The sequence below is a fragment of the Panthera uncia genome, chromosome B4 (genome assembly GCF_023721935.1).
Source record: "Panthera uncia isolate 11264 chromosome B4, Puncia_PCG_1.0, whole genome shotgun sequence".
NCBI classification, from domain to species: domain Eukaryota; kingdom Metazoa; phylum Chordata; class Mammalia; order Carnivora; family Felidae; genus Panthera; species Panthera uncia.
Window position 1 is genome coordinate 81121486 of NC_064809.1, and position 13378 is coordinate 81134863.

At 53.8% G+C, this 13378-nt stretch overlaps 1 protein-coding gene across 2 annotated transcripts in view; it reads left to right on the forward strand.

The window, feature by feature from the left end:
- Window positions 1–236: 236 nt before the first annotated feature.
- The window catches only part of LRP1 (LDL receptor related protein 1), an 82511-nt gene continuing 69369 nt past the window's right edge, over window positions 237–13378 (forward strand). For both annotated transcript variants that reach the window (XM_049625760.1, XM_049625761.1), the window contains exons 1-3: window positions 237–802; window positions 9373–9495; window positions 12671–12808. In XM_049625760.1, the coding sequence (XP_049481717.1) occupies window positions 736–802; window positions 9373–9495; window positions 12671–12808 (328 nt within the window). In that variant the 5' untranslated portion in view covers window positions 237–735. The remainder of the gene's footprint in view (window positions 803–9372; window positions 9496–12670; window positions 12809–13378) is intronic.

Sequence of the window (13378 nt, forward strand, 5' to 3'; positions counted from 1 at the left end):
GGGGGGAGGACGCTCCAGGCCCCAAACTGGCTAGCGGGTGTCCGGAGACCTTCACTCTAGGACCGCTGACCAGACCCAAATCCTGTCGCTGCGTTGACTCCCCCTCCCCAGGGCAGCGCGCCAAATCCGCGCATGCGCACTCACAGGATTGCCGCGTAGCTCTTTCTCCCCCCCCCCTTTCTTTCCCCGCCCCTTCTCTCCCTCCCTCCTTTGCCGGTCCCCTCCCTCTCCCCCCCCTCGCCCCCCCGTCGCGGCACCTCAGTCCGGGGAAGAGTGGTGCGAGCTCCAGGCCCGTGCACTGAGGAGGCGGAAACCGGGGGAGCCCCCAGAGCTCCATCAGGCCCCTTCCAAACGCTCCCCCACCCGGTCCACGCCCCCCACCCCCTACCCCGCCTCCTCCCAATTGTGCATTTTTGCAGCCGGAGGCGGCTCGGAGATGGGGTTGTGAGCTTCTCTCTGGGAGGGGGAAAGAGGGGAGAAGAGAAAAGCAGGGGGTGAAGGGTTTGGATTTGGGAGGAGGGGGCGGGCGCACCCCCGACAGCAGGCCCTCCCCAAGGGGCTCTGAACTCTACCTCTTCACCCACGCCCCTGATGCTCTTTGCTTAAGGATAGGATAAGAATAGAGGAGGAGGAGGGGAGAAGGAGGAAAAGGGGGACCCCCCAATTGGGGGGGGGCGACGGCAAGAAGTAGCAGGACCAGAGGGGAGGGGGCTGCTGCTTGCATCAGCCCACACCATGCTGACCCCGCCGCTGCTGCTGTTGCTGCCCCTGCTCTCAGCTCTCGTCGCGGCCGCTATCGACGGTGAGTGAGATTCCGCGGCCCCCTTGGACCCCTGGGGACACCCACTCCCCAGCCCCCACTCCTGCGCTCAGATGGGGAAGGGAGACGCGGGAGGGGGTGCCTTTTGTTATCCCAGTCCAGCTGACACAGCAGCGGCCCGACTGGGGGCGGGGATGGGGGTCCGATTTGGAGGATGGGGGCCCAGGGCAAATGATGCTTCCGGGACCCCCCAGCCCAAACAAAGACCAGAGGCCTGGGAAGAGAGAAAAGGGCTCCCCTTTTTTCTGATCCTGGGATCCAGAGGCCTTCTCCTCCTGTCTCTGGTTGGGGAGGGCCTCTGCCTCCCCTACATCCTCCACCCCCCCCCCACCCCCATCTGAAATGTGAAGGAATCCGGATTTGCGATGTACGGCTGCAAAAGGGTGGGGGGGCTTTTGCAGTGGCCTCTGAATCTGGAAGGGGGAGCTGGGTCAGGGTTGCCCCGCTGGGCAGAGGGCAGGCAGGCCCGGTAAGGCTGTGGGTGGGAAGAGGGAAGGCCACAGGGAAGGCCCCCTGCTTGGGTGTGGAATCTGGGCCTGGGGAGTCCAAGCTTGGAGGCCTGGGTCCAGGATCCAGCGGGCTACCCGCCTGGGTTCCTAAGCGGGCACTTCCCCCTCTCAGGGCCTCTGTCAGTAGCCTGGATAGGGCTGGGTGGGGGTGGGGGGGGCAGCGATGCTATGTGACTTTGAATTTTCCTTCTTAATTCCTGGGAGCTTTGAGATGAAAAACGTCAGATGTCATCATTGGGGAAGGGGACTGGAGAATGGCCTGGAATGCTGAGGTGGGAGGGAGGAAAAAAGCTGCTTTCTCCCTGACTTCTGGCTTGATCACAGTTTGGACAGGAAGGAGAGTTGGAGGTTGGATGGGGGTTATGGCTATGCCCCTACCCCCCAATTCTCTGCTCCTTTAGGAAATGTGTTTATTTCTCTCCACCTTTGCCCCATACACACACACTTTGTATATTACAGTTAGGCTTGGGCTAGAACAGAGTCTTTTTGGGGAAATGGGGTGTCCCCTCTCCCCTCTCTATGTCAGCTATTTTTCTCTTGCTTGTGAGTCACTGGTTCAAGTCTTGCCCAAGCTTTGAGCTAGGATCATGGGGTTGGGCTGGGCTGGGCCCCTATTTGAGGAGGGTGGGATCTCATCCCTTCCCGTCATTTTGGTCCATCCAACCAGGGAAAAACCTGGACCCAGTACCATCATGCACCCCTCCTCCATCTTCTAAATTTTGCCAGGTTAGGATTGGGAAAGTTTTTCTCTGAAACCAGATTGTCTCTCCCTCTCCTCCCTTCCCCCCAGCTTGCTTCAGTTAGAGAAGAGAGGTTAGGGAGTCGGGAAGTAACTGTGCCCCCAAAAGACAGTATTTTCAGTGGCTCCCAGTTATGTTGACTGTCTGTTCCCTTCCCTGCCACTACCTCAGTTATCTGCCCAAGAGGAGAAAAGAGGCTTTCTCTTGAATATTCTCTCTCGACCAGTCCTCACAGGCAGCCCTAGCCCATGACTTCCTTGTTATACATGTTCTTTCCTCTTTTTCTCAACCCTGTGAGGTGGGAGGGGAAACTAAGGCAGAGAGGTTTGGGCACATGACTTCTAGGGGGAATAGAAAAAAAAATTTTTAAGAGAAAAAGAGAGACCCTCACATCATGGGAGGATGGAGTTAGGAAGAAGCAAGAGGGGCCTCTTCGGAGAGCAGAAAAGTCCCCATCCCATTCAAGAATAGCACCAGATTGCTTCACCCCCAGACTTCCAAGGTGGTTCTATTTGCCACACTACAGGTCAGTTGCTGGTGAGTGGAAGTGGGAGAGATTGGACATGTTCTCCTTAACTGTCTCCCTGCCCTTTCTTAAAATTTCCACCAAGCCCACATCTGTAATCCAGCTCAAACCAAACTGTATCCAAAGTCCCAGGAAGAAGACCCTTCCCCAGACACACTCTACTACTCTTACCTTGGGAATGGAAATATGAATCATCAGTTCTACCCCACTCTGAAGGGGGGGAAAGGGGTATTGTACAGACCTGTAGGGCCGGTGCTATCCAGGGCAGCCCAGAGGATTCTCTTATCTCTACCCCTGCCCTCATGCCTTGGGCCCACTGACTTCTTTCTCCAAAGAAGGAAACCTTTTGACCCCAGATACCTAACTTTGTGTCTAAACTTTCTTTCTGCTGCTATCGCAGGCCTTGCTGCTTTCCCTCTAGGGGAGCAGCCCTAGGAGTCTTCCCCACCTCTTCTGCCTCGTCTGCTCCACCTGAACTCACCCCAGTGTCCCCTTCTCTTTGGGGAGCCATGTCACCCCCACTAGTAAACAGAATTGAGTGTACTTGCTATCAGGGAGGATGAGGAAATGGATGAGGTGGGGAATGGGAAAAAGGGTCATTGAGGACCCTGCTGAGCTTAGGAACACCTTGTAGTGGGGAGGGCAGCCCCAGGCAGTTATGGCTCAGGGAAGGCTGACTGCCTCCCTCTTTCCACACCCCTCTCCACACACACCCTTGAGCCAGTTGTATTACCAGTTATCAGACAAGCTGGGCAGTTGAAGTGAGTTATGAGGCTGAGGTGTTTGCCTCCTGGCTCTCTGAGAGAAACTTCCAAACTCCTTTTTTCCCCAGTCAGACCCCCATCCTTGAACATCTCCCCTTCCCCTGGTCTTTCAAAGCAGGGATGTTTAGCACAACGATTTGGAGATTGGAGGAATATTTTGATGTTTGAGGCTTCTTCTTTTCTTCCAATCTTGCTCCCCCTTCCTCCATTTTCTCTCCTCCCCCCCCCCCCATATATATATGTTGTTGTTTGTTTTGGTTTTTGGTTTTTGGTTTTTTTGTTTACCTCCAACCTCTCCACTGTCACTGAACCTCTTAAGGATGTCAGTTGGGGTCCTGGCTAGAGCCAGATCCTGTCCAAATCCGCCCAACTCCTCAAGACTCCATGCTTTAAGGAACCCCTCTTTACTCAAGTCAAACTTTCTTTCCTCCTGCTGCGGTCTCTGCCTTTGCACATCAGAACCCTGAGCCTAGGGCATATTGCCCCTCAGTAGTCTCTTGTCAGGATCCCCCCACTCTGTGTACTCTCCAGGATTCAAGCCTTCTGGCTCTGTATGGAGGGCTCACCGCCCTTGGGGAATCTGGGTGCAGCTGATTGGGGCCATGAAAGGGTCCTTGACCTGGTGGAGCTGGGTGCCCCTGTGAGCATTTGGAGAACTTAGTCCCACCCCACTGTGTTCAGTCCCAGATTTCAGCCCAGTTAGCAGGATCCTGCATTGTTTGGAGAAGGAAGCAGTTGGCTTTGGAGTGCTTCCGGTGCAGTGGCCCCAGGCACTAGTGTAAAAACTCCCCAGGAAAGAGGTGAGGGATAGTGGTGGGGGAGAGGTGTTTGTCCCTCTTGCTCCCTCAGGGGAGATGAGAGTCTCTCCGAGGCCTTGGCTTCTCTGGTTGAAGAGCTCCAGTCTTCTTCCCCTAACTCCCTATTCTGTGGGAGGCAATAACCCTTGTTCTGGGTATTCCTTGGGACAGACACTGCTACAGCAGGCACTCTGTCTCCATAAGTCAGGATATATGTTGCCCGCACCCTACTCTGAGTCTCGGAGGCTTGTTGTTTTTTGGGTTCATCCTAAGACAACTGTGCCATTATCTTGGCAGCCTCTGGGCTGAGACCCCTTCCTGTCTATTTTTCCTCTGTCTGCTGTCATTGGTATGTGCTCTCTTGGCCTCTCCAAACCTTTGTCTCTCATCCTCCTGGCTCATCTCTGTCTGGTTGCCCACCCTTTGTGGCATTCTCTGTCTATCTTTTTTAGTCTCCATTGCTTGATTTGTCTCTACCTGGTCTCCATCCACTTCCATCCAGGCCTGGGATGGGCATCTCAAAACTCCGTGGGAGTGAGCATCTCTCCTGGGCTTTCCCACATGCTCTCTTTCCCACCTCGCCATTTTGGAATTATTCTTCCCCTCCCAGGTCAGAGTCGGAATGTCCAGTTCTGCAGTTCGCCCTTCACTTTCCTCCAAATTTCTCTCTCTTTTTCCCCCTCCACTACTTTTAGGAATGGATTTTGGAGAGAATGTTTCTGGAGGAAGGGAACTTGATACCTTTATGGGCTGAGTAATAGGGGAAAGGAGATATTTCAGAAGGAAAGGGGGAGGTTAGACTTCTCTCAGAACTTCCTCATGACCTGAGAACTGGAGAAAGGTGTGGGGAACGGGTCAGGAGCTTAGACCTTCTCCTTCTGCTGAGCATAAACCATGCGTGTGTGTTGGGGGGTAGGCTTATAAAGGCCTTATAAAGGCCTGGTGAGAGATATGATGACCTCTGGGGGGATTTGAGGGGTTGAATTTTGCTTGTGGGGAAAGGAAAAGATGGTGGGGAGGTCACTGGTCAGGCTAATGTCCTGCTGAGTCAATATTGACTCAGGATGGAGGGGGAGACCCTTCCCCTCCCTTGGCAGTCCAAGCCATCCCGTCTGTACGTCTGTCCAGGCCGCAAAAGCAGAGTCCCAGACTCAGGAATGACAAAAATGTGTCTGAGCCTCACTGAGCTGCGGGAAGGAGCCACCGGGTAACACCCAAAATACATAAAATTCAGTGAAAAGCTCTCGGTTTGGGTCTGGGAGGCCCTGCTGCCCCACCCCCCTATGTTTGAAAGTTTAGATTCCTGCAGGCTCTGCCCCCCAGCCCCTGGCCACCCCCAGCTCCTCTGTTCCTTTAGGTATCTCACGTGGTTCCCTTTAGAAAATATCCCCCGGCTAACACAGCCTGTCTCTCCCTCTGCTGTGTCTGCTCTTGAAAAGGGCCCCAAGGGTCCCCTTCATGCTTTCCTGGCCTCAAGTCTCCTGGTCCTTTAGGACACGCCATCTGAGGTCGCAGCTCCCTTGCTCCCAAGGGGAGCTCCCAAGGGGATCAATGGATGGGTCTCCTCTTCTGGAGAAGACTTCCTCAGGGTTTGTCCTTTCCTGTCATCCTCTCTTCTCTAGCCAGGCACTCTCGCCCTCCTTCCCCACCCCACCCCCCAAGGTCCCGGAATGGGACAGAGGACAACAGCCAAGGCTCAAGCAGGGCAGTGGGGTCCGTGTTGTGTCTGGACACACACCCAAGCCTACACCTCCTGTCCTGGCTCCAGCTTGGTGGCCCTGGGGGCCATGGCTGGGCTGGGTGCCTGGGTTTGAGGGGGGCGGGGAGGGCAGGGGTGTTGGCCAGAGTTAGCATGGCGGTCACATTCATCTCCAGGCAAAGCTGAGAACAGACGGCCCCTGTGTCCCGGCGTTCTTGCTGCAACCTCACTCACTCTCCTCCCTCTCCAGTCCTCTCCTCCTTCTTCTCCTTCCTCTGTCTTCCCTCTCTGTTCTGTTCTTGTCCCTCTCTGCCTCCTCCACCTCCCCCTCCTCTCTGAGGAGCCCTGAAGGTCACTGCCACCCCCTATAATCTCTTTCCCCACTCCTAGTGCCAGAGGACCAAAATATTCTCCCTGCCAGTTCCTTTTCTTCATCCTTTTTCATCTGGCTCCATCCTCATGGTCAGTGAGGAAACCACCTGTTCAGTTACCCATCACTCTGTGCCTCAGTTTCCTCGTCCGTACAATGGAGATTGCAACAGTACCCACCTCCCAGGGTTTTGAGGATCTAAATGAATTAACATGAACAAAGTGTTTCAGGTCAGTGGCTGACGAGTAGTGACCATGTTGAAAAGTGTTAGTTAGCTCCTATCATTAGGAAGCCCCAATTCTCATGAGGGCTGGGAGGCAGAGGAGGCTAGTGGTTGCTTCCAAACTTAGGCCATGTTGTTCCCTCACCTTAGCAGCGGACCACAAAGATGGGTTTTGTGGCTGCTAGCGTCAGATGCAGAAGGCTCAGCTGAGGGGAGTGGGGTTGGCTGGCAGTTCTAAGCAGATTACAAGTGCCCTACCCCACCCCCACTGCAGCTCCCTCCCACCTCAGAGGGAGGCTTCTCTTGGCTATGTAGACTGCCCCAAAGTAGGTTATTTGTTTCTTTCCTCCCCACTCCCCCTGAAGGAAATCAAAGACAGGCTTCAGCCTTCAAACTCCAGATTCCTGGGGCTTTCTTCACCATCCCTGACAGGAAGGAAGTGCTGTCACATATCTCTCCAAGATCCTTGTGCTGTCTGGTCCCTTGGGAGCAGTGCAGCGCCCCCAGGTCCCTCCGCCCCGGCCCTGAAGAGGTGCTGCGATGGGACAGGGGCCCCGAGTGCTCCTCTTCCTTTCCTTCCCCCATCCCCCACTACCCCCCTCCACAAGAGCACATCTGGTTTGTGAATCTCTCTCATTCCAGCTTTCCGAGTTTGCCAGCTGCTGTTTCCTCTGCTGAGTTCAGGCCAAAAATGGGGGTGGGGACAGCTGGGGGGGGGTGCAAAGTGAGGGCCAATGGAGGGGGGATCATGGCTGGGACACGGAGTGGAGGGGAGGTTGGAGTGGCCAACCAGTGACCTCACGGGGCTGTGAGTTCTGCCTTGAGGAGGAGTGGGGCGTGGACTAAGTCCATGTGAAGGGGTGGGGGTGGCATGGGGGCCATTTCTGGGCTCCAAAAGGCCCATCTGCCTCTCTAGTCCCATTCCAGCCCTTTCTACCCGCCCCCAGCCAGTCTCGGCTGGCCAGGGGAAGAGGACCGGTCTCCGGCATGCTAACTAGGCTGGCGGGCTGTTTCCCCGGGAAGACCTCACAGCTGGCCCAGTGGGGCAATGAACTCAGCATTATCCACCTCCTCAAGGGGCCTTTATTCCCTGCTCAGGGTGGGAGGTAGGGGAGGGGGACGCCGCGGGTGGGGGAGCCTGGCCAGGCCATCCTTGATGTGTTTCCTGAACTCGGCTCTCATCCTGGCCAGGGGCCTGGGTGCAGTCCCTTCTGCCAGAGATGGGGGTTAGGGAGGGAGGACATCGTCTCCGTGTGGCCCTCCTCAGACTCTATCCCTTCCTGCTCAGAGCCCTGACATACTTTATTTATACTCTGTCTCAGCCTTGAGCTCATTCTGCCCTGCATTTGAGTTAGTTGTGTACAGCTGTCTTCCCAGGGGGACTGGGGCTCCCAAGGGGGCATCTCACTCCTCCTTGGCACCCCAGGCTGGTCTTCAGTGCATGCCAGCTGAATAGAGATGGAATTTACAACAGGCCAAGGAAAAGGCGATGATGGGCTGGGAGACTGGGAACCCAGCCCTGGGTGGGGATGAGGGAGAGCAGGGGACTTTTCTTCCCATGGAGGACATGGTGACGGGGTTGGAAGGAAAAGCTCCTGAGGATGTCTCCTTGGGAGCTGGGAGGCTGATGCGGACTGCCCTGGCTAAAAGCTTAGCGTTGGCTCAACTGGTTTGAGTCCTGGTTTGGTCACTTGCCTGCTATGTGACCCCACCTTTTCTGGGGCTTGGCTTCCTCATCTATGAATGATGGTATTAGTAGCACTACCTATTTTGTCATATTGTGGAGAGGATTAAATGAGATGATACATGGAAAGAACGGGTTGACTACAGTTCCCATGCATAGTGAGCCCACAGTAAGAGTTAGTGTTACCATTCTTAATTCCTCCTTGGAGAATGAGGCAAGAAATCTAGGTGGGAGCAGAGGAAGGTGAAGAGGGGGCGAAGGACAGGGCAAAGAGGTCCTGGATGTAGTAACTCCACAGGTTAACTGGCCTGAAACCAGCTCCCAGTCACCCTTCTGCTGCGGCTCTTCAGTTGTGGCATCCTGAGCCGTCTTCTGTGCCTTTTATCTCAGACGACATCTACTGAAAGCCCTCCTTGAGGTTTAACCAACAAGGGGAGCCGTGTCTTTAGAGAATGGAGGTGGAGGCAGGGCTCCCTACCCTGCCTTGCCTTTCCCTCCTATACTTCTGCTGATACAGTCTCTAAGTCATCACTGTGCCGAGGGCACTCCCCACCACTTCCTGTCTGGGGCCTGGTGGTTAGGAGTTGGAGATGGGCAGGGTGATGGGCTTCAGGGACCAGGAGTGCCACAGAGGGTGGACTGAGCAAAGAGGTTAGAAAAGAACACCCCTTAGGGTGCCTGGCTTGATTGGAAGAGCGTGGGATTCTTGATCTCAGGGTCGTGAGTTCAAGCCCCACATTGGGCTTAGAGCTCACTCAAAAATAAATAAATAAATAAATAAATGAATAAATGAATGAATAAACAAACAAATAAATAAAGTGGCTCTCGGCTTCTAGGGGGAGGGAAAGGAAGATAAAGAGAAAAAATGTCAAAGGCTTAAGTCCTGATCTTTCACCGTCACTCTCGGTCAACAAAACTGGGGCCGCTGGTGTCTGACCAGAGTAATGCAGAACAGCAAGGGCTTTGACCCTGAGAACTGGAGAGGCACACTGGACAGGCAGCATCTGGGGTGGATGAGCAGGCTGTAAGATACGTTTCCTGCATCCTTCACCTCCCCCCCCACCACAGGTACACGGTATTCCGGGAGTATCCCACAGCCGCCTGCCACCCTAGGTACCTGGACTGTAGCTCAGAGTCTGGGCCAGATGGGCCTGATGCTGGGGAAGGAGGAGGAGCTCTAGGGACTTTAAGGTCATAGAGTTGCCCTCCACCTTTCATTGTTTTCTTTCCTTACTCCTAGCCCCTAAGACTTGTAGCCCCAAACAGTTTGCCTGCAGAGACCAGATCACCTGTATCTCCAAAGGCTGGCGGTGTGATGGTGAGAGGGACTGCCCGGACGGATCCGATGAGGCCCCTGAGATTTGTAAGTACTTTTTCTGATCCCTTCTCCTAAATGCCTTTTCCTTTTGGCTCAGGAAGTTTGGGATAAGGACGACTGATCTCTAGCCTGGTGTGGACCTTGCCCTGTGATTGTTTGTCCATGACACAGCTAAAACTATTCTCTCCCCCTCTTCAAAGTGCCCGGCACGGTGCATGATGTGCTCAGAATGACACATCCGATTGCTCCTTTAGCGGCTGTACCCCCAAGCCTGCCAGAGACTTTGTTGTCTGGGCTGACAGCTTTGCTGGAAGGAGAGAGCCCAGCTTCCCTTCCCTTCTTGCTCAGTCCTCTTCTTCCCACCTCTGAGACTTCTGACTCTTAATAAGTGCCCCCAGGTCTTGCCGGGTCCTCTTCCTGTCCTCAGGTTCCCAGGCCAAAGGCCACTGGCTCTTACTCAGTCTCTGTACCAGAAGCCCCACCCCTGTGCGTTTCCCGCCACCCCCGCCTTCCCCTGCCCCAGTAAGTGGTGTAATCAGAGGCAGCTGTTTAAACTGGGAGAAAGGTCCGCACCCAGCCTTTACCCTGCCAGTGGGGGGTGGAGGATTTGCTGGCGGGACCCCAGAGTGTTGGGCAGCTGGTAGAGTCCTGGGGTCCCCACCTTCAGCCTCTCACTGCTTGGCCAATCGGGGCCAGGGTCTAGGAGACCCTGCATTCCTAGGTCTGTCCCTGTTCTCTCTCCCAGATTTATCCTGCTCCAGCTCTATTCCTTGTCCTCTCCCTATACTCTCACCCACAATGGTCAGGAGTAATTTTAGGGCCAGAAAGGGAACCACCAGTTCTCTCTGTCTTTTCCCTATACCCTGCCCTCGAGGGGTAGAGTCGGGGATAGTCTTCAAATGTTTCTATGGTGAGGGGAGTTCAGCCTGGAGATTCTTCTTGCCAGATACCACCTTTACGCCCTACTTTGTTTTACCCTGATGCTTGATGTGGGGGTGATGGTAGCCATGCAGAGGGGCCGGATCTTTCTTCAGTTTGATGCAGACCCCACCTTAGACACATCCCCACATTGTTTGCACTCATGTACCCTCCCAGACCCATCAGGGGGGGCCCTGATGCATCCCTCCCCACCACCATCACCACCACCCCCCACACACACACACACGCACACAGACCAGGGCACACGTCAGCACAGACACATTCTTATAGCAACACAGAGTCCACACTCTCAAACAGGGATGCAGAAGCCCAACCTCAGACAGACGCCCCCAGACACTCGTAAAAATCCAGACTCACTCCTGAAGGACATGGAAATGCACAGACTGAGGCCAGAAGCACCAGCACAGACCAGCACGTGCAGACACACCCTGACTCCACACTCCTCGCTCCTCACCTCCTTCATCCGTGTACAGGTACTCCTCCCCAGGCATACGTAGACAGATGGGCTCACACACAGATACTCTCTCACACACCCTGTCCAGGCATGGGAGCCAGGGTGCAGTGGTCTGTCTCCTAACGCATGGGCTCAGCCAGCATCCTAACCTGCGTGGCCTCCTTAGGATTCCCTGAGGAGCTCTACCCTTCTCGCCCTGGCCCATCTTCCTGGGCAACAAAGGAAGTACCAGAGACATCATCAGTGGGCCACAACCCTTGATGCTTCCCAAATCCGTCCACTAGGCAGGCTGCCCTGGGATTGGGCATCTAGAGTGGTATCGTCCAACAGAAATATAATGTGAGCCACATATGCAATTTTGAAATTTTCTGGTAGCCACATTAAAAGAGGTAAGAGTAGGGGCACCTGGGTGGCTCAGTTGGTTAAGTGTCCGACTTCAGCTCAGGTCATGATCTCTCAGTCTGTGAGTTCGAGCCCCGCGTTGGGCTCTGTGCTGACAGCTCAGAGCCTGGGGCCTGCTTTGGATTCTGTCTCTGTCTCTGTCTCTGTCTCTCTCTGCCTCTCCCCACTCATACTCTACCTCTCTCTCAAAAATAAATAAACATTAAAAAAAATTAAAAAAAAAAGAGGTAAGAGTAGTTAAGTGAAGTCAATTTTAATTTTATATTACCCAATGTATCTGAAATGTTATTATTTCTGTATATTAATCATATAATATTAGCAATGAGATCTTTTGCATTCTTTTTTGTGTATGTGGTATTAAGCCTTTATTTATTTATTTATTTATTTATTTATTTATTTATTTTTGGTATTAAGTCTTTAATGCCAGGGGCGCCTGGGTGGCTCAGTTGGTTGAGTGTCCGACTCTTTTTTTTTTTTTAATTTTTTTTTTTTTAACATTTATTTATTTTTGAGACAGAGAGAGACAGAGCATGAATGGGGGAGGGTCAGAGAGAGGGAGACACAGAATCCGAAACAGGCTCCAGGCTCCAAGCTGTCAGCACAGAGCCCGACGCGGGGCTCGAACTCACGGACCGCGAGATCGTGACCTGAGCCGAGGTCGGCCACTCAACCGACTGAACCACCCAGGCGCCCCGAGTGTCCGACTCTTCATTTCAGCTCAGGTCACGATCCCTGGGTCATGGGATTGAGCCCCGTGTCGAGCTCCATGCTGAACATGGAGCCTGCTTAGGATTCTTTCTCTCTCCGTCTGCCCATCTCCCCCACTCATGCTCTCTCTCTCTCAAAAAATAGAAAATAAATTAAATTAAAGAAAACTTAAGTCTTTAAAGCCAGTGTAGTATTTTATACTTACAGTTTGAACTAGTCGCATTTCAGGTGCACAATAGCCACATATGGCTGTTGCTATGTATCGGACAGTGCAACTTTGTCTGGCTTTCAGCCCCGGCTCTGTGCCCTAGGGAGCTTTGGGAAGAAAGTGTTCTTTAACATTTGAGCCTCTCTGCCATGGACTCTGCTTTCCTCGGCTCCTCAAAACCTTTCGCCTCTAAATCTCAGCCCGACTCTTGAGTGTACAGTGTGGAGGTGTTGGGGTCCGTATGTATCGGGCATGTGGGGAGCGGACTCTGCTGAAGGCCTAGTTCTTCCCTCTGCCCAGCTGCTCCTGGGTGTGTGGCTACCTTTGGGAATGATGACAAAGGGCCCTAGGTGGGAAAATCTAACCAGCCCCTGAGACCTCCTGAGATCTAAGAAATGCGGGTATCTGAAACCCCAGTCTTGGTGTCCTCATCGCCTCTCCTGGTGAACAAGTGGCTAGACAGCCAGTCTAGCCACCTTGTTCATGCCAGGCTTCCCATCTGCCCCCAGGTCCACAGAGTAAGGCCCAGCGATGTCAGCCAAATGAACACAATTGCCTGGGCACCGAGATGTGTATTCTCATGTCCCGCCTCTGCAACGGAGTCCAGGACTGCGTGGATGGTTCGGATGAGGGGCCCCACTGCCGAGGTAAGGGCTCTTCCACTTCTCCTGCCCCAGATGGATGCAGTGAGTTCTCAGCCAGGCCTGTGATGGGTCTGGAGGCCCACCATCTGAGGACTGTCCTCACACCTTCAGTGGGGATGAGGCCTTGTCCTGCTCCCATGCACAGATTTGCCACCAGATAGCAGCCCAAATCAGTGGGCCTTTGGGTTTGGAGCTTGGTCAACAGCCCTGTGGGGATCAGTATGGGTGCTGGCCTGGACACTTCTCTTTGGCCGTGTGTGCTTGGCCAAGTCACTACCTCTCTCCAAATCCCAGTATCCCACCTGTAAAATGAGAGCTTTGTACTAGGTCAGTATTTTCATACCTTGTTGTTGTAGATAGTAGGGTCCTTTCTTCACATGGTTTCTTACATGCAACCTGAGTGTGAACAGGGAAAAAGAGATGCTGTGATTGAAGCTGGGGATGGGGATGTGGAGTCTGGTTCACCTAATTCCCTCCCGATGCCCCAGAAGCCATCCCCCAGGAAATGCAGATCTTTGAGACGCTCTGAAGCTGTTTGATGAGAGGTCATCCAGGCCGAGGAGGGAACGTTAG